The following is a 22,149-nucleotide window of genomic DNA, read 5'->3' on the forward strand; positions in this document are numbered from 1 at the left end:
CTAACCTACTGAAATTAGGAAAAAAAAAAAAAAAGAAAAAAGGAACCAAAAAAAGAAGTTAACTCGTCTTCCTCCCATCCACCAAAAGTATCTTGCTCACTGTGCCAGATCACTCATAAGACTGGGTCACCATTTAGAACCCAAATCCTGGCATGATATGTAAAGTGGTATAACTTGACCTGTTTAAAGGCATCTTTCTACAGACATTACCACTTGGCCAAAAGCCCATTAAGAACAATGGAAGGCAGCAGCCTGTTTACAGAAACAGGTAGTTCTTCTCAGCAGGAGAAAAAATTTTCCCTCTCTGTAAACCTTCGGATTAGGCAAAATAACCAGAGGTAGGTGATTCTTAACAGGGAGGTCTGCAGACTCTTACCATTCAATTACAAATCAGCGAAAGCCCTGAGTGCTCAATCTCTGGAAGAATCTCAACACTCACTTCTAGTCCTCAACATGTTTCTTAGATTTAGATGCCTGCTGACAAATTATTGATCTATCAAGTAAGAACAACAATTTTGAAGAAAATCTACCATATCTGTGTATGATTTGATCTTCAATTCAAGTGTAAAACTTAGTTCAATTTTTGAAGTGGATAAATACAACGTGATGCCTAACCATTACCCAATAAGCCATTTGACTTTTTTGTTCATGGGTACATATGAGGATCTCCTTCTTGTGCAGATTTTTAAATACTGTCCTCTGTGACCCTTGGAAACACAAGTCAACAGAGATTACAAACTGCTTTGTTAGCAAAAATAATTAAGTATTTTACCGGGTTGACAATGGACTCATAGATGTTGTTACAGATGTGCAGGAAACCAAGGGAACTGTAGGTCTCTAAGAGTTTTTTTGTGTTGTTTTCTTTCTAACTTGTCTTACAAACATTGATCTTAGTTTCCTAGTACACATCTGCCTTCCAGTGAAAGTATGTGAATTTCATAGCTAAACGAAGAGTTAAACAAGAGATGATTTTTCACCATATTTAGGCAGTGATATTGAAAATAAGTAATGAAAACAGGCGTTTTCTATTGATTATTCACTAACAGCATGTGATCAGCACTGCTGAACACCTAGCAGACCTGAGATTACAGAAAGGCCAACAAAGACTAACTCCTAATGATGGATGGTTTAGATACAAAGTACTGGAAAGAAGAGTTGAAGTGTTTTATGGACAATACTGAATTCCTCCCCAACCTTGCGTGTAACTGAAAATGTTGAAAACATTATGATTTCATTAATGCTAAGTTCTGTTTCTTTGCCGGTGTGGAATAAACCTACTCGTTAGGCAAAGTGTACAAAATTGTACAGGGTTGATACCAGCTGCATTATTATTCTCTTGAGTGAATGATAAGATAAATTTTGATCAGAAAAAAAAAAAATAGTTAAGCATTCCTACATTTTGGAACTGACCAACATAAACAAATACCTTATTTTGAAATGATACCTATAACACCAATTAAACCTCCACTCTGAAAGATGCTGTAACGCAGTATCCAAAACAGCACCAATGTAAAATGATTAGCTTTACTTTCAACTCCACACTGTTGACAGCTTCTTCACCAGAATAATATCCCGTAACACTTGATAAACCCATTCTTGCCATTTTTAATACTGCTTTCTTCAATCTGTCAGTTTATCCTCCTTATACTTAAGTAAAATTTCAGTCAGATATATCACAGTATTAGTCCCTCCCTAAGACCATCAAAATACTGATTGATAGGGATTAGAGACGAGCTTACTGTTCAGTGGTTTTTGGGCATCTGCATTCCCTTCTCCTTCAAATCCTGAGGTCTGATCTTCTCTCTTAACAGTCACCTTTTTCGACCTTGTCCTGTCATCTTCGTCTTCGCTATCAGCCGTGTAAAGACTTCGATCTGTAAATGGACGTCTTTCATCTCTGTCTCACAAGAAAAGTAACATATTATTCTTACAAATGCACAGCAATTGTCTTCTCTTCCTTAATTATGTACAGGACATCACTGAGACAATAACAGGAACATTCTCTTATATTCACCTCTTGGTTCTGAACTGCACATACTCCCATCTTGCACCCTGGACAACTGTAACTAACAACTAGGTGCAAAGCTTTACACCAAAATATCTTTAATTAAAATTACTCTAATACAGTGACCAAACTGAGCAACTTGTTGAAATGCTATAGGAAAGGAGCTTGCAAAGCATCTCCTACTCTTCACTCCATAACTGTGATTCCACTAGGGGACAGCAAACACAATAGTCAACGTATTTCTTCTACATTTGTCACATGAATCTTACCGGTAAAATAAAACTTAAGAGCTACAGAAACAGAAATTATTATACAAATAGCATGTTCTTGTCCATAATGACCATAAATGATTCTCAATCAACTCTTTGTACCTAATGATTCTTCCATTTGACAGCACAAGGCGAAGATCATTGTCCTTTGTTCGCCAGTCAGGTACTGTAGAAGATGGTTGAAAGGGCTTGTTAAATCTCCCATTCAGTTTCGAGTTTGCTGTGTCCTAAAGAAGTAAAAACATCATTGATTAGTATTAGTTTCTATAAATCATATGTCTTTTCCTGCACACTACAAAAGCTTCAACTCAACACCAGGATGGTTCTACGTTTCTGAAAACCAACTGAAGAAAGCTTAGACAAAACATATTTAGATAGAAGATGCAGTTTGCTGTTTCTCCCTTTTCCTTGAATGATCTACATTTTCCTGAAGTGTCTGTAATAACTGCAAAATCTCTACAATACTCTTTTTGGATTTCCTTTGGAGAGGCTGGACTGGGAATCGATAATTAGCTGTCTGCTCTCTAGAATTACTATTCCAGAATTTACTCATAGTACAGCAAAATGTTCATAATGCAAATTAACCTGCCTAAAGAAAAACTTTCTAGGCTGGAAGACATTTATGTTTGATGTAAACTCTTTAAAGAATCAAATGACAGGTTTATGTGCTAAACAAGGTATCAAGGCACTAGGTTTACTTGTTTTTTTTAAAATGAGAGAGAACAGTATTTTTCTATATTAAGTGACAATGACTGATAATCCCAAACATTTTAAATACACGACTGTACTGGTCTACTATTTGTGTTAAAACTGAAGTTCAGCTTCTTTTCTTTGGGATCTGAATGTACGTCTCTTGTTTTTGTCTTATAAAGGTCAATAGGTCCTGACACAGTTGCCTGCATTTCTTATTCTCAGAAAACTACTTATTTCCTTTCAGAAGGTTACTCATGCTCTTTCTCCCATTTCTGCTTCTATTTTTTGAAACTAGGCCATAAAATCTGAAAAGATAATATATCAAGAGACTACATTTTTCTCATTGAGTCTGTGACAGTGTTGTAATACAACTAATCAGTTAACAGAACCACAGTAGAGACCAAGGTAATCTTAGGCTTACTGGAAGGAAGGCACAGTCATAGAGAAAACAGAAACAAAGAAAAACAAAGCTCATCAAATTACAGTAACTGAACTATACTAACAGTTACCTAAAATCATACAAAGAAGCAAATCCAGCCCAGAGCTTCAAAGAACAAAAGCTTCAAAAGGTCCACTTACTGCACAGAACAGATCCAAAGTAGCACCTAATAGTTACTGCAGTCTTAATTGGAAAACTATACATGCAGTAGGTGAAGGATTCGGGGCATTTTTAGAAAAAAACATTGAAGGAATGTGCACAAAAAAGTACCAAGGAAGAGAGAAAGTTCTATGAGAACTATCTACCCATAGCTCATATGGCAAAGATCAGTAGGCTGCATTCTTTATGTACATTAAAACCTTTTCACGTTCAAAACACATTAGAAATTACTCTATTCTGGCTTTGTTTTTCTTTTATTTAACACAATACTTGCCTCCTCCCACGGTGACATCTCCAGCCTTTTCAGTACCTCTCTTGTGTGGAGTTCTAAGATATCCAGATTAGAAGGAGTTTTGGTAGCGTGATCTCGCAGTTTCCTCACCCTTCGTCTTGAGTGGTGAGGAGAAGCTGTTTCATGTGAAGACCGTGAAGCTGAACACACACCAAGAATTCCCTGAGTTTTCACTGGTTTGTTGTTTTCCTCCTTTAATTGAAATGAATGAATGAATAAATAAATAAATAATAGATTAGTCTCCAGTTTTCAGAACTCTTTCCACATGCAAATGTAATTTCAAGAACTGGTATTAAGGAATAAAGGAGCAAAACTCTGCTACAATGGAGGAGCAAAAAAACCCTAAAACACTGACTATACAACAAACACACACAAAGCATAAGAAAATGAGTCTTTCCTCTTTTGAGATGACAGCTGGACCACAACTAACAGACAAGGGGCTGGAAGAATAGAATACAGACAGAATTTCAAAGGGACTCATCCATAATTATTGCTGTAAGCAGTTTTAATTGGGCTTGGTTTAGAAACGCCAATCTACAAATAACTTCACCATTAAAACTGCGTGAGTTTTTTAAAAATTTATTTATTTTAAACAATTACATAAAACACCCTCACCATACTTTATCTGAAATACCAACAGCATGGTATTTCCAACAGCTTTCTCTTAATCTTCTATTAGAAAACAAACATTAAAATAAATTCAAAGGTGAATATAATCAGCAAAGGCCCTGAATCAAAGATTTTTCTACAGAGTTTAGGGTTGCCTCCATTCTTACCTCTACGGAACGAATCACTTTTGAGAGCTCTTTTATGAGATGTCCAGGCCTAATGTTGTCTGGAATTTCAAAGGCATGTTCTGTTACAAGCTGTATGCAAAGGATGAAGACAATTAATTAAGCAGAGGTAGTATAAAATAAACAAAACTACAGGAAGAAGAAATTAAAGGCAGAGACCTGATTAATTTAAGTATTAAAGCAAACTGCCAGGACAACAAACCAAAGCTTCAAGTTCAAGATTTAGTGCATAATGTTTAGAATATGTAAGGGCTCAAGGTTAGCCATCCCACAGTTTGTCTAAGAAACTCCAAAGAAGTGGTAATACAAAGCCATTCTGGTATTTTCTTCATTTGCTTTCTCCATAATTAACTTCTTTTATACTTCCTTTTCAGCACAGTCAGTATGGAGACACACTTCAGACAATAATTAAAGACCTTCAGAAGCAGAATTTCTTTATGAAATAATGCATCCTAAATAGCAAATGAAAAACGAGCATCTAACAAGCAGATTTTAAACATCTGCCTCATGTCTCACTTTTTAAATGATCTTCTCAGCTTATTCAAAACGTGGTAAGTTGGAGAAAACAATTCTAAATAATTCCCAATAAAAACAACTTGGAAAGCTGTAAGAGTTTGTTCCTTTTAATTCCCTGATACAGTACCAGAGCACAGACAGATCTACAATGTATTTATTACCAATCTGAGCAAGTCCAAAGTCCCCACATTCAGACCTAGTAAAACAAGTTTTATATTTTGTATCTAGTTTAAATTTGCCCCAAGACATACCTATTAAAAATGAAACAGACAAAACACACATAGAACAGACTGACTAACATGAACGCCGGTATCCCCTCAATTAACTATTTAAATGGAAAAATGTCCCACAAACACATTCAGCTATCCATACTTCAAAAATGAGGTTCAGCAGCACAATTATTACTAGAAGCAAACGGATACTGTAAACATACTTCACTTCATCTGGCTTCCTCTCAGTCATTAAAAACCAACTGTAAGTACAACCATGATATATTCATTTCAGTATCATTAATGCTACAGGCAAGATAAAATCTGCTGCTATTATTTACTACTGATCATTCTCAAGTAAAACACCTTTACACCTTCATACTTGGGAACACAGCATCTCTGACATCAGATAAGGTTTCCAATAAATTAATGATACTCAATTCTTTCAACATAAGGACTTTCCCAAAGAGCCTTCCTGCCCATGATGACTGCAAGAGGAAGTGACTCTGATACAATCTTCTAAAACACTGACTGGAAAGTTTCACTGCTTTAAAAATACCAACAAGCCTCTCTGAAGCAAACACAGTTTGTATCAGAATAAATGGATTGTTTCACAGGTAAAACACAAGGCCAACGAAGTTCCATTTGCAAGCTCACTTGTTTGCTATTAAAAAAGGTATTTCTTTACACCAAAGCTTTCTCAACTAAGCTGTAACAGAGTAATTATGGGGAAAATATCCAACCAAGCAACTTAAACATGTCAATAAACTCAAATTGATATCTAAGCAGGTAAAGTAAATGGTGGAAAAAACAGCAGGTGATCAAGAAAAAAAAATATATACACATATATATTATATATGTATATGTACATATATATACATATATACATATATACATATATACATATATTCAAATAGTCCTGGTAGTCACATGAAGCCACCAATATTTGTAAATTACCATCACAGTCAAGCATACTGATAACATAAAAACACAATCAAGCACCCATGCTTTGAAATAAAATAAAATAAAATCATTTTTAATATTAAAAAGAGCTATTAAAAAAAAAAACCCACAACAGAACAGTTACCCCAAATAATCTTACTGGTACATGGATCAAACATCTTAAAAATAGAATCTGAGGCCTGTTGCTTATGTAAGCTGGAAGGAAGCCAGAGCTACAATCCAAGAGATCAGATGACTGGATAGGTCATCATCTTTATTGTGCATATTAACAAACTTGCAGACTGAAGCTCTGCACCAAACAAATCAGAAGATACATATATCAATAAGAACCTTGCACAAACTGAATTCAAATCAAGACATGAAAACTAAAAACATTTTAGCATCGCTCAATCTCTATTCTCAGCATTTTGTAACTGTAGGCAGTTTTAAAAGATCGCAGAAATGAAAATAATGCCTCTTTGGTGAAGATGCCCCAAGAAGTATTTCCAAGCAATTCACCCATACCATTTACTTATCTCAAAAAGACTTAGATCATAAGAGCAATGTGAAGCTTTATGAGTAGGGTTCCTAACTGCATTCATTTTTCATTTCCTTCTCAGAATCTGTCTGAGATGCAAGTCATAAGCAGATGGCAAGCACTGCACTAAGCTCTCCTTGTCTTCCGCTTCATACAACTACAGACCTACCACACACATGGCCTGCTGGAAAGACATCAGCTCACTTATGAAGCAGAAACTAGGAGGCAAGCTGGTGGGGAGCAGACCATATTCTGAACAGATCACGAATGCTGTGCAGTGTCGTCACAACTGAAGCGTTTGTTCAGCCAGTGGTTTGGGAATATTCACTGCTTTCATTAATAGGCAGCCAGAATGCAGCATCTTCAATTATTGTTTTTCCCACAGGAAAGTAGGAAATATACAACATTTTAGACAAAGTATTCTTCAAAACAATTAACTACCAGGTACTGTTGTAGAAGAGTACCACAATGTTTGTGAAATCTATAAAAGAGGAAATCCAATCCAATATCAAGTATATATGAAGACTAGTTTGAGTTATGTTTGGTCTCATTTATCAGAAAGTAAGATTACACAGCTTGCTTATTATTCATGGCATAGATGCACAGATAGCCTACATTCACAGATGCTTTAATATCTCAGGCTCAATTTGCTGTAAATACTGCCATACTGCTTATTAGATAGGCTTGACCCAGAATGGCACCAATAAAGGCACACTGGAAAACCAACTCTGAGGTGTTACAGAGCAACAGCAAAGATATACCCTGTAATCAGTAACGCTATACAGTCTGGAGTTGAGCTGATTCCACTCAAAGTAAACAGTCTGCATGTACATCTCATGATCGCTTCCACAAAACTATGTTGGATTGGATACAGCACCCTGCAAATACAATGCCTGCTGTGATTCAAGTTCTCTTACAAGAACCTGAGGGCAGAAAACCCAAACAAGTCTCCAAGAGACAGTTTAAGTCATGATGGCCAACAACAAATCAGAATTAATCAGCTCAGTCAGAACCAAACTGGCTTTGTGGACAGCATTTCCCAAAAGCACGAGTTCTAAGAGGTCTTATTAGCTCAGGCACATGAAAAATACACAGGGAGTCAGGCCTGGTCCAGCGCCGTGCCAAAGCAAATAAGCCTTCCTAGAGAGCAGCAGCAAAGCCAATGTAGACAATACTCTTAACGATTTTACAAGCCAGCAAATGTTCAGCAGGGACAGTACTTTAATGAAGTTAATATGCTCCTCAATCAAAACTGACTTTTCAGCAATGTAGGTATACCTGAGATGTACTCTCCAAAGCACTCACATCAGTGGAAAACCCTAAATATCACAGCCCTCTATACCTCCATTGCCTCAGACAAGGATGAATTGACTGTATAAACAAAAGGCTCAGTGAACTCTCTAGAATTCTTATCCCATGCTGAGATGAAGCAAGATTCTGTTTCTACCAGCTATCATACAAGAACTTCCTCACTGGGCTAAGACATCATTAGGATCACACAACATAAAATTTTCATGACTCTTCCCCAGGTCAGCAGCACATACTCTCCATAGTCTTTCATTACTCATTAGCAGAAAAATAATCTTAAGTATGACAAGGACACGGATCTTCGATTACTCCTACATAAAGCCAGAGTACACCAAAACAGCAAACAAAACCACTTGCACTTACCTCTTTTTTCATCCATAATTTTAAAGCAGTAAGTAAAGCCTTCACTCCTTGCACTAAATAGCTTGGAGGCTGGAAACCATCTTCTTTCAGTTCTAAAAAGGACACAGACACCAACAAAAACGAACTAAGTGAAAACAGCAGAACGATACCTATCCTTCAGCCACTAAAGCCGCCATTATGCAGCTGTCCAAAAAAAAATGAAAAAAAAATAAAATCATGTAAGCAAATGAAATACTACGTGCTGTATTTGCATGAATATTCAAAAATAAAATAAAATAAAATAAAATAAAAAAATTCTGCTTCCAAACCAGTTCTCCAATATAGTTCCTATTTTTTAAAGGGTGTGAGAAGGAATAGCGAGACCTTTGAGCTGAGATGCAGCAGAAGTCCAACTGCCCACTAGCTGACTTCATAACATTTTGAGAATGCAATGCAGCACTACAGATTGGACTTTTTTTAATGTTTTATTTTTTTACTGCAGCTTTAAAAACAGATTGTGTTATATAAGACTAATCAAAACTAATCAGTCCTGTATTGATGGACAAATCATTTCCCCTTAAGTCCCTAGAACTGCAGAGAAAAGTTTACGTGAATGCCATAAAATTCACAGCATCATAATATACTTCTTGCACATGAAAAGATAAAACCAAAAATTGTATGACTTTTTGTTATCCTGAAAGGATAATGAAACTAAAAGGACCACAGCATGCCAGTTTTGCTTACTGACATGAACTTCACAAAGTACTTCTAAAAATCACATGCTCAGTGTATTACAAACTGGTACATTTCACAAAGGAATTAGTATCATTTCTCATTTAAAAACAAGGGATTCTGACTGGTAAGCATTTAACAGACATGAAACTTGATGCCAAAACCCAACTTAACCATCACTCTAGCAAAGGAAGACTAAATCCTGGATTTTCACAATAACCCACAGATAACATGATTTCACAATAACCCACAGATAACATGAAAATAAGCTTCATAATCCTCACTTAAGATATGAACCATATGTCACAAGAGGCTCCTAGTGTACCTACTCAAGCAAGGAGTCACATGATAGAAGAGGGGAGGAGATGAAATACATAGCTTCATCTCTATGTTACTTAGGAACATGTATCCCACTGATTTTCCAGTAGAAATACAACTCCTACATTTTCTGACACATTTGTAAATTTTAATTACCCAAATGTGAGACCAACCAAAGAAAACTTTCAAGCAGTTAAAAAGAAAATCTTTATTTGGTAAAATTTCTAAAAACTTTCTAAATATCATGGCTGAAAGGATAACAGATAATTTTCCATACTGTTTTCACCTTATAAGATGGTTATGTGAGTGATCTCTTCCAGAGCAGAGGCTAAATTCAGCGGTCTCCTTAGAAGGCATATTTATTTGAAATATATAATTTGAAATGTGATATTTATTAATAAGATCAAACAGCAGTTAGACAGGTGAGACATTTGAGAAAAAGAAAGTGAAGTCAGCACTCGGGCTCAATCACAGATCGGCACAGATAACAAAAATTAAAGGACTAGATGAGTAAGTTTGGAAGGGACTGGAAACTGTCAAGAATCGGTGCCTTTTGAGGTATCTACTATTAAACACTAATATAAATTACTTAACACTGCTCACGGGAACTGATACATTTTTCCTCCAAAAACTCTCATGGGTGCCTTTCCTTTGACAAGAAGGAGCAGAAGACAACTGGTAGCTTGACTGAAAAGGTCAAAGAAAATCACAGAAATGCAAGAAAACCTTTACATTCAACAGTAAAGCCACCATGAAGCAACCCACAGATATAAATCAATGGTGTCGCTTAGAGAGTCATCTACTGAAAGGAGAAAAAGGCTTCCAAAGGATATTTGAAGACCTTAAATGATAGGGGAGAAGTCTACTGTAAGAAGTGATAATAATGAAATCCTATCTGCCTTAGCAAGGTCTTTTCAGGTAACGGAAGATCAATCCTATCTGTTAGGTAGTATAATTGCACTGCGCCAGAATCTCAGATATGCTAGACGATCAGAGTATCTTCATTAGTCAGATACACTGTTAGCATTGCATATAAAAGACTAATAAACAATTCAAAAGTTTTGGTAGCTTGCTAAAAAATGCTAGTTACACACATCATCATGTACACCACAAATTCTGCACAGCTCCAGTTATCTAGAAAGCCTTAATCACCAAAGTCATCCCAGAATCATAGAATCACAAGGTTGGAAAGGATCTACAAGATCATCTAGTCCAACCATCCTCCCAGTACCGTTGCTACAACAAGCCACTAAACCATATCTTGGAGCTCCTCATCCAGATGCCTCTTGAATGCCACCAGAGATGGCAGTTTTGGCTGTTCAGCTCAAAACATTTCATCTGTTCAAACAGCAGCAACACAATTTTCTCCGCCTTCAATGAAACATAAAAGCAGACACATGTACACCATAAAAAGTAAGACAAGGATTACCTTTTAATGTTTCCAGTAAGTTTTTGGCCACAAACCAACAGATGGCTTCAAAGAAAGGAAATTTGAAAAGATCTGGGGTTTTTAGCCTCTTCTCCATTTCATAACACCTGAACAAATAGAAAGATTAACTAAAAGCATTCATGTCATCCAACTTACTTTTTAACTATGTAATTATTCAAATTGATATAATGTCCAAAATAAAATAAAATAAGCACGGCCATGGTAAATAAAAAAAGTCAAGTACAACATAGTTAAACCCCAACAAGACCACAGACAAGATTCAACTCTGGTCTCATCCAGGCTCTGACCTTATCAAGTTTGACTGCTGCACTTCTAAGAATAAAGTTGGACTTCATAAAACTAGGATACAAACCCAGTGTGTGATCTTTTAACAGATGGAATTTTATCAGGATTCCACTGTAATAAATAAAAACAATATGTTTAGAAGACAGCTCCACATCTTGGACAAAAACTAAACACAGCTGCCCTTTGAGCAATGCTGACTTGAGGATGCTCATTTCAACTCAGTGTTGCACACCTGGGCTTGCTCAGTTTTGGTTTATTTATTCATACTAGCCTCCAAAGTAATGGGGTTGGAGGGTGAGGTTTACTTTGTTTTTAATTAAATTATGCATACCCTTCAGTTCTGAAACGTACTTTGCAGAAATGAAATAAGAGTATGTGGTGGATACAGTCTAATTGAAAATGCCACTATCGTCTGCTTTGAGAGCCTGTACCCATTTGATCCTGGTTACAAGCACAAAGAGAAGTATCTATTAAAAGCATATCCTATTTACTGAGGAAAAGGTATAGGAAGAGTTGAGACTAACCTGAGCTGCATGCCAATATTGAGGTTGTGTAAAAAGTTTCCTCCAAAAGCCATACAATCCTGAGATGTGAGCACAGCATGAATCCAGCCTGATACAAAAGATTTGGAAACTTAGTACATACATATTGACTGCCTTAAGAAAGACCTTTAAATAAGAAAGTTTTAAAATACTTGCATGTACATACTAAAAAATATAGGAAAAGGGGGAGGAAAGAGGGGCGAAATGGGAGAGGAAGAAGACAAAAGGTAGGGAAAAGGGAAAAAAAAAAAAAGGAAAAAGAGATGGAAAAGGAAGAGGAACAAATAGTCCTGTTCTTAACAACATACAGACATACAGATCACAATATGTTTCAGAAATCTAGTTGAACTGAAGTTTAGTAAAGGAGTCGTAAACAACAGTGTCTTCAAGACATTTTGACTGGGTGGAAGTCAAGGGGACCAAACAGCACTAATTTCTCAAGTAAAAGATTCCCCAAAGTTCTCCTTCCAGCTAACAATAATGGAATTACTATAGAAAAATCATACTGAGCAAAAGACAAAGTAAGGCAAATAAAAGTTATATTCCTTTTCATGTTTACATGTTATTTCCATAACTCAATTACTAGCACAACACAAAAAAATCTATTATTTAGTAATACTGTAAGAACCCAGTAGTTCTATACATTATTAATAAATACAGCCCTCCTAATCCCAGTGAAATTATGATCTATTTAAAACCTAGTCTAGATATTCTCAGAATACTAATTTGTCACATAATTGAAATATTGTCCCTATAAACTCTACCATTCAGTATGGCAAAGCGTGACCAACACTACACTATCAATCCAACTGATTGCTACTGGATAATTTCAATTAAGTGCACAAAAGAACATATTAGATTCCTAATTAAAAATTTGCTCTGAAGATTTATACTGTGCGTTTTTAATGTAAATAAGGTAACAATAGGCACACAGACTTGTTCTGATTTGACATGCATAGAGATCTTTCTAAAGAGCAGTTGGTCACACATTTGCAGATTACTTTATGTTTTGACAGAGAATAGGCAACCGGTGTGCTCCCGGTGGCGCAGTGGTATAAAGTGCTGCTTGCAGCACCGGAGGGCCCGGGTTCGAATCCCCCCTGTGGCGCAGGGGGTAGAAGTGCCGCTTCGCTACACAGAGGGCTCGAAACCCGGGAGTTGGACTCGATGATCTCTAAGGTCCCTTCCAACTCGCACAATACTATGATACTATGATAAATTGAGAAAGCTCCTCAGCAGATGCAAGATCAGGCCAAATCACAACTAACTATATACTGCTAACCAGCGCTAAATCTATGCCCTCATTCAGCCAAAAACAACCAGTTTTAGTATTTGGGTAGCACACACAGAAAGAAAAATCTGAAACTAGCAACTGTGTTGAGTAAACACCACACCTGCTATATTGCCTGTGAAGGAAACTTCAGCCTTTCATATACCGTTCTACAGGGTACAACCGCACAAGCAACGGATCGGTTGGCATGTGTTGGTTTTGATGTGTTTGTTTGTTTTTAATTAATATTGTAAGTTGCTTTGTTTTATTTCTATTCTTTGCAAAGTGCAGCAGAATGAAGACTTCCGTGTTTATCCAACTGCATTTTGCCTTTATCATTATCGTTTCATTTTTTCACTCACCATAGCAGATGAAGGATCAAGGAGGATGTGTATTTCAGTTCTATCGCGTGCACACCTCCCCAGACTAAACTAACAATAAACTCTTGTCATTACTGTCTTAGTACCAAAGACCGCTTAAAACTAGCACCATTCACTGAGTTCACCATTCACTTATGCCATACTCCAATTCTCATGGCATTTGGTTTTGGATTTATTTCCATTCAAAATTCCAGGATAAAACAAATACTGATAATGGGTCATTTTAGGATATCCTTAGTTCCTGGTAATCAAACATGTTAAGTCCTAACAATAAGAGTAACATCTTACCTGTTGGAACAAATAAAGTGTGTCCTTGTTTTACAACACATTTGTAACATTTGTCAACTTTGTCTCCAAAATATACCTCGCTTTGGGTAACAGATGAGCTCCAAGACTCATACAGAGCCAAATTTTCATCAGTGGGCTTGATCAAATAGAATATTTTTTCACCCTATTAAGCAAAAACATCAAGTGAATAAATGCATGCCCTCCTGGCCAGACAGTACACCCTCTGAGTCATTTGCACTAAAAGTAACTGACATAAATGGTGGAATTCTGTAGTTCTACTATGGAACACTGGTGTTTCCTAACTCACTGTTTCGCAACTGTAGTTGCCCGAAGTTAGTAAATAGGACAGTAACCAATAAGGATAAGGGGAAAGAGGGACATGTGTCTTGTAATGTAAAAAAACACTCAACGGTGTCATTGATTTTCATTTAATTTTCGATTTTTAAATAAATACTAAAACCTTACTGCAAAACCTACCAATCAATTAAAATGGTCAGCCAACCAATTATACTACTGAAGTCATCAACAGTGTGCCAATATAAAAGCATGAAAATGAGACACCAATGATCACCAATTCACTTTCAAACTCCTCACGCGTTCTTCTAAGCACAGAATTCCACTCTCAAGAGGTGACAATCATACAATCATAAACCAAAAAGCTTTCATACCCAGAGAACGTGGTACCAAACTGAAGTTCCTCCAAAATCGATATGAAAATCAGTATAGCTGTCCTGGACACCCATCAAGCAATACTTCTGAACAAAAGGCTTAGGGAAGACAGAATCATCTGGCCAATAATTTTCCACCCATGAAAGCTTCCTGGCAATATCTGGTACTTCTACTAACTCAGACATCCTTTAAGAAAGAAAAAAATTAAATACATAAATAAGACCAAGAGCAAGTGCCCCTCATTTCTGTTGTGTTTCTGTTTCTTTTCAAATGATGGCATTAAATGCATACTTCCCACAAAATTACTACTTATGAATTAATAAAACTATTTTATATCCCTATTACATCACAGTAGCTGTCTACATAAAATATGCAGCCTCTTAACTTTAGTGCTAAAGACATTACATCCATATACATGCTGTTCACCTTTGTGAAAACCACTTCCTACATTCAAGAAATTGCAGTCAATACTCACTTTGTGTCCGAGAATTCCAGGCTGATCACATTCAATACTTTTGGTCGGTCAGGATTTGTGAAATATTTAATGTAATTATGGAGCTTCATTTTACTGTCCGCTTGTCTTGCTACATCTATTACATCTATCACTTTGTCACCACCTGTAAAAATAGGATTACTTTCTTAATTCTGTCACAGGTAAAAAGAATTATTTAACATGTACAAGAACAATTTTACTTTTTCCCAGCTTTTATCAATGTATTTCTGCACAAAACCACTGCTACTACCAGCATTCCTGAGGAACAGAGATGGTATAAACCAACTTTTAACTAGGTCAAGCTTTAATTGTTACTGTCAGCTATGGACACAACTGAGAACAGTGTACAAACAAATCCTCTTTCCCCATGGTCAGCAAAAAGAATAAAAGGAACAATACAGAATCACCGCAACTGATTAAAATAATAACAACGGGGTTTGTGGCTTTCACTGGTAAGAATAGTATAGAAAAGTTGAATTTTGAATATTTACCTCACTTGAATATTTAACACAGTGCCCACAAAGAATTCTTTACAAATAACAAATTTTACTGCTCACAGCTTGTAGTTTTTAGCAAACTGCACTGAACTTTTAACGTAACTGACTGATAGCTTTTTTATGTTGAAAACTATGCAGACACTCACAAACATCCTATGCTCTCACCTTTTCATACATGAATGGCTTTTAAGCACACACGTCTTAATAATTCAATGAAATTACTAAGGCAGGCTTCATTTGTAAACATAACACAAACATACACATCACATATTTAAAGATGTAGAACTAGACAAGCAAGAAGTAACCTTTAGCCAAAATAAAGGAGTAATGGCAAAATTATAACAGTAATTGTATTAAGTGCATTTAGTTATGCAGGGATCGTACCTGAAATTTAACTCTGGAATGCATCTAGATGCATATTTATAAAATTAAAAATGAGCACAATCTTGACAAATGCTATTTGGAATAGTATTTGTTGAGATTTCTTATTTTTAATTTCCATGACAAAAAGGTAAGTCTGCAGCATTTCCATTTTTTTCCTAAACCAGAGAAAAGCGGCAGGGCAAAATACATGCATAGTAATGAGATGATCAAACTTTCCTCTGAAACTGAACTGACAGTTTTCCAAAAGATAAGCTTCAGAAATATCAAAACAACAATTACACTTTGATGCAGAATACATTACTGTTTATAGTCATCGTAACAGCAACAGTATTTCCTATACCATATATTTCCTCTATTCTGTTGCCATGGTAAAACACCGATAGACAGACGTTCTACTTTTAGTACTCAGAATTATATGAAGTTCTCATAAGAACAAAGACCCACACACAGACTTTTCAACAGCACTGTTTACTACAACAAACTTCATGCTCAAAATGATTCAGTCTACGTACTGCACAACTGCATGAAGTTGAAATGATGAAAGACTATCAAGAGATCGGGTAAGGAAGAAATTGTTTGGAGCTCTGGCTCTCTCACCAAAGGAGGCCATGGTGGGAAGGTTTCCAGAAAGATTTATTTAGTTTGAAAAAGCCAATTCACTGAGCTCAAAACGTTATGTTTTGCAATATTCTGACCAATGATTCATCCTTATCAATCTTAAGAGTGTTTCATTCAGTTCTCACAAAACGGACAATCCTGTAGCATAACAAAAACATCACTCCATGTTCACCTCGCACCAAAGTCAACACACTTGGAAGTTGAAAAATAACGGTGTTCTCCCATCACATATCTACATAAACAAAATTCAAATCGGTAGCTTAATTGTACTCTTCTGGTTAGGAGGAGCACTTAATATCTAATATATATTTAGCACTCCAGAAGCTCTTAGAATCATGTAAATATTTATTTTACTTTACAGAGGGGACCGTTTGCACTTATTCCACAGTGACCCTTACCTACATAGCGTTCCACATCTAAAACAGAGAAAGTTGGTGGAGGAAGTCTGAGCCCCAGGCCATCTAATTTAGAAACCATAATAGGTACATCGAACCCATGTTTCTCCAAGTATCTCTGTGTCAGTTGGCTTCCATGCATTTTCAAAATGACTTCATCAGCACTAACAAACAAGAAATCATGGAATATTAGCAGAAGAGCATCCTCTGAAACTACTGAAAAAAAAGTCACGAATACAAGGAAGAATGGTTGAAATGGCTGCATTTGAACAATATTATTCCACATTACCTGGAAACTCACTGTATTTCTATGTGATTTAGCATAGTAATGTGAAAGGATGAGGAAAAAGAATTATCAGAAAAAATGTTAAAATATATTTTTATAAGAACAACAGAAACTCCTTTGAAGAGTTATAAGCTATAACACATTTAAGTGTGAAAAACAACCACACAGATTATTTCTGCTACAAAAAAATTTCTCTACTTTCCTCTACAGCATGAGAGAACGGGTGCACTACTAACATAGTAAGTGTTCTACGTTATCTGGAATGAATCAACTGAGGAGTAATTTCCCATTCTCTCCTCACCTGGACTATAGAGATAGATGATATTCTAACAGTTAAGAAAATAAATAAAAAAAAGAAGTCAGCCACTCATGCTGTTGCATCCACTCTGCCTTGCAGAGGGACACTGACAGACTGGAGCTCTGGGTGGTCGGCAACAGCTGAAGTTCAACAAAGAAAAATGCCAGGTGCTGCAGCTGGAACGGAGTAATGCTGGGAACAGGTATAGACTGGGAGATGAAGTGGCTAGAGAGCAGCTCTGAGGAAAGGGATTAGCAACTGATAAGAACAGTGGAAAGACAGAATTCGTAAGGAGGAGGAAGTCATCTTAGGCCTTTGTTTTTTCACCAAAATGTTAAAGTGAGCTTCTGTACCTTGGGAAAGAGCGAGCCCGCAGCTGTTTAACAAAGGTCCGTGTTCCAGCCTGCACTGGTTTGGAGCCATCATCCAACTCTGTGTAGTCATGTCTGTGCCAGTTCCTCCTCTTTTTCACTACGAGTTTCAAAAGGATTAAACTTTGAATTAGTTAAATCAGATGTCTCAGATTAACAGTCTCTCTGTCAGTGAACCAGGCATGCCTCAGCCCCAAAACAGCAATTAACAAACTTTAGTGTTTATACAGGTGAAACTATTCATCTGCAAAAAATGAAACCTTCAGAACACCTGACAATAATTACTTACACTTCTAGAGCCACTTCCATTGGAGAACACCGGTACATGTTATACACAATGATTGAAATTCAAATACTCAGTTCAGAATAATGAAAGTATACAGTAACATCCTGAAATTTATCCAAATCTCAAGTCAATGAAACTACAATTTTTATCTCCTAAACCTCACTTTCTTAAGTGAAGAGAAGAATCCTGTCTCTTCAAGATCCTTACACTTCTTCCTCTCATGCATTAACACAGAATTAATATGACTTTATCTCATTGTGCTGTCTGGCCATAGGAACACAGCTACATACAATCTGATAATACCATTATTCACCACTGCAAGCTGCTTGAAACAAAAGCACCTTTCTTTATCTACTACTTACATTTCCATAACACTTTTGGGTATAAACTATCCTAGCAGGTACAGTATTTACTCTGCAAATAAAACACTTATAATGCAAGCATACCCCAAAACAATGAACTCCTGAGTTGCTTCAAGTTATTCACTATGGCAAAATATTCATAAAGAATAAATAATAAAATCAATGTTATATCATAATTTTGGAAGTCTGATAATCCAGTAGTAACTAAATTGCATTTTTTTTTAACAGCTTCTTCTATTTACAGGGCAGATGAAAATGAATAACTCAATATTTTCATAAAAGCCGTTGTGATGGATGCCATTGAAAAACAAGAGATACTCAAACAAGAAAAAGCTACTGTAAAGCATAGTTGGGCTCCATAGAGCCCCTCCATTTCCATTTTTTCAGTTTTACGTGCATCAGAGGAATAAGTGATTTATGGTTTGGTAAACTTACCACCTGTCTTCGAAATTTTTATTACTTAATAACAAATTATTTCATTCCAAATATGTAATTAATTCACCTTAATTCATCACGCATCCATTTCATAACTTCATTTATAAAGAACAGAAAGTCACTACTTCAAAAGGAAGCATGCATTCACACTATCTGTTAGCAAAAGTCCTATTAAATTCCCAACAGATGCCACAGCAAAAAGGATCTCTGACAGTCCCCAGCTTGCTACCTTGCTATTGACTTAACAGCGCACCACTTACCACACTAAGAAATACAACAAAGATAATTATTAGGTGATTGTGTTTCAGTTTTCCCCAAAATAATCCACCAAATTTAAGCCAAACTCTGTTCCACAGCATCTGATGGTTGCTACTGAAAGTCTACCCCAAGTATATTTACTGTGACTAGATCTGAAACACAATAATACTAAGCAGAAATTTACTTCCATCTGCACAAGAAATACAGGAGAAAGCTATTGCCACTAGTCAATATAAATGGTCTCTTATAGGCCATGTACAAACCACCATGCAACACAAATATACCCCAGCTAAACAACTACATTAATACAAATCTGAACTTTAATAAGAGCTCATCCTTAAACATATCAGTCACGACAAACCAAACTCAAAAGAAGTTAGCACTATACCAAAACCACAGCTAACAATAGCATGAAGGATAGCTAACAGCAAAGGATTTTAAAAGGGAAAAAGATCCCAAAACTTTAATGCTGCTTCTGCAAAAGTATCAGTTGCTTATATAGGAATAACTGACATCTTACAGCCACTGCATAACAAAGTTATTCCTACTGATAAGCATAAGTGACAAAATGTACCCCTTGGAGGGCATTTAAGAGAGTAAAGCGACATTTATATCTGTTTGCTACCCTCGCAATCAGTGTTGAAGAGTCTGCTAATGAGCCAACTATTCAAATAAAGTAAAACTTCATAAATAACCAAGCCAAGTTTATTAAGTTTTCAAAACCATTTTCTCAGTCATAAATAATAACACTAGAAATTAGTGGGTGATATTAATTTGCAACAGAGTAGCTTCTCATAAATTCACTGCTGTTGTAACAGCTCATTAAAGCTGTAAGATGATATGACTGGTTAAGAGATTTTATAGCACAAAACGAACTTTTAAAAGTCTGACCTTCCAACACTTGAAAAACAGAAATTAAAGTTCCTCTACTAAACACTTGCAGCATTTCTCATGCTTCCATAAATAAGAGAATGCTAAAAAACACAGAACAATAATGAAAACTTTATCTTATATTCTGCAGCTTTATAATTCCTTAAGACAAGACAATAACAGTTGCAAGAAAAAAATACCTAACAGAATGAATCCCCGTGCTCACATTAAAACAAATGTTAAAAAAACATTAAAAGACATAAAGCACTACCTTCCTTCACTCCCAGTCCCTCAATACAGCCAGAACAGTGAGCTGATAACTGTACCCAGCTTAGGCAAACTCTATTCCTCGCCTGCCCGCACTTGTCTGTTTGCCTCAGATATCATGCACACACTTGAAAAGGGAACCACCAAGAAGCACTCACATCTGTACAACCAGGCCCCAGCCTTGTGAGAGGTCCTTTATGTGATACCCACTGATGGAAAAGGCAAGAGAAATGTTAGCACGGGAAGAGTGGAAAATTTTAAGAAGCACACAGTAGCTTTCTTTTTCATTACTGGAAGCAATGTCATTTATTTTGTTAGATACTTAATGAAAATCCGCTTGGTAATATAAAATGTATGTTTCTTGCATGTTCTTAGTAAATTTTTTTTGCACAATGCCATTTGATTATATTGGGTTATATATGCAAGTGCTTGTCAAAATCACAGATTCGCTTGTCCTCTTAAATGGAACACAGTTGAATTCTGGTCTTCTTTGGAACTCTTTTAGACAAATAGAGTCTAGAATATGAAGTAGTAAATAAAAGATGTGCTTTTTACTTACATACATAATTTCATAGGTTTGAAGCCGTGCAGCATCACTGCAACATTTGAAGTCATCGAACATCAGCCTCTCCCAACTCTAAAACATGCTGATGTCCAAACCACAGACTATCAAAGATTTGATTCTGACAGCCTAGCTGAATACAATTAATGAAACTGCAGATGAAGACATATTTCAACATATCACTTCTGCTTGGGCAGGTAAGCGATATGTCTGAATCTTTTACTAAATCTAGACTATCTACTCACTTGAGGCAATATGAAGTAGTAAAGATAATTTTTACTATGGATTCTTGTCTTTTGAAAAGGCCATACAACACAGAAATGACTCTTGTTTTACTGTCAGATTGCCACAGGTGAAACAGAGCTAGAGTGAGAGCTAGAAGTCTCTGCACTACAAGACAGGCTATTCACAAGCATCAAGAGGATGGTGAAGCACACTAGTTCTGCCAAACAAAAAGAATAAAGTTCCAAACTTCCAAGATCTTTAGTATTTAAGTCTGATATCAATCCTCCCCTCGCCCCAGTATTCCACATGCACACATATACACACACACAAACCCTTCTCCCCCAAAGAATAACTATCTCCCCACCCAAAATAAATAAATAAATAAATAAACACAAAAACCAGGCAGAAAGGTGAGAAAATATATGGGTAATATTTGTATTCTTATTTACAGAAGACACATGGATTTCTAACTGAAAAATGCAACTATAATAATAAAACTCCAAGCACATAAAAAGAGCACTCAACTTACCTTTTAGCACCTAACCTGAAGGTAGCTAATACTGAAGGCAGTGAATATAACCTATGTACAAGATATTTATCATACGACATCTTAATTGCGTCAGTAACTGAAATTAATCACTTTGTTCATACTCCATAAGACCACCACTGATAGTGCAGTGATTTAAAATGATTGTTTCTAAATGGTAAATTCAGCTTTGTAGAGATTCTAAATCATTAGATGGCTATAAATTGTTACAAGATCTTCAAGCAAGGAAAAAAACACGTATTGAAGAAACTCAAATGCCCACAATGTGTGGACACTAAGCATACATAGATATTTTTCAGGTTTGAACAGAGAAACTGGACAGGTGAAACTCACTATCATGTTACTTTATTTGAGAACTGAAGATGTAGGGGGAACCTAAGGAGTCAGATAAAAGAGAATCCTTGCAGTAGTTACAGAAAGACAAGAATATTTTCTTCCTAAGTCCGGTGTTACAATCTTTCTACTTCAGATCTCTTCAGCAAAGGTACCTACTGAAAGGAGAACCAAACAGGTCTCTCTTGACTCCACATTCACTTCTGGCAACTCATAAAATTC

The 22,149-nt window shown here is 36.2% G+C and overlaps 1 protein-coding gene across 2 annotated transcripts in view; it reads right to left on the minus strand.

Annotated features, from left to right (window-relative positions):
* KDM7A (lysine demethylase 7A) overlaps window positions 1–22,149 on the minus strand; it is a 55,700-nt gene that overhangs the window by 10,803 nt on the left and 22,748 nt on the right. For both annotated transcript variants that reach the window (XM_072354587.1, XM_072354579.1), the window contains exons 3-14: window positions 17,765–17,882; window positions 16,831–16,991; window positions 14,916–15,057; window positions 14,440–14,626; window positions 13,772–13,934; window positions 11,816–11,903; window positions 10,986–11,092; window positions 8,528–8,619; window positions 4,634–4,723; window positions 3,840–4,049; window positions 2,377–2,501; window positions 1,740–1,897 (exon numbers count right to left, since the gene is read on the minus strand). In XM_072354587.1, the coding sequence (XP_072210688.1) occupies window positions 1,740–1,897; window positions 2,377–2,501; window positions 3,840–4,049; window positions 4,634–4,723; window positions 8,528–8,619; window positions 10,986–11,092; window positions 11,816–11,903; window positions 13,772–13,934; window positions 14,440–14,626; window positions 14,916–15,057; window positions 16,831–16,991; window positions 17,765–17,882 (1,641 nt within the window). The remainder of the gene's footprint in view (window positions 1–1,739; window positions 1,898–2,376; window positions 2,502–3,839; window positions 4,050–4,633; window positions 4,724–8,527; window positions 8,620–10,985; window positions 11,093–11,815; window positions 11,904–13,771; window positions 13,935–14,439; window positions 14,627–14,915; window positions 15,058–16,830; window positions 16,992–17,764; window positions 17,883–22,149) is intronic.

The sequence above is a fragment of the Excalfactoria chinensis genome, chromosome 1 (genome assembly GCF_039878825.1).
Source record: "Excalfactoria chinensis isolate bCotChi1 chromosome 1, bCotChi1.hap2, whole genome shotgun sequence".
Lineage (NCBI taxonomy): Eukaryota > Metazoa > Chordata > Aves > Galliformes > Phasianidae > Excalfactoria > Excalfactoria chinensis.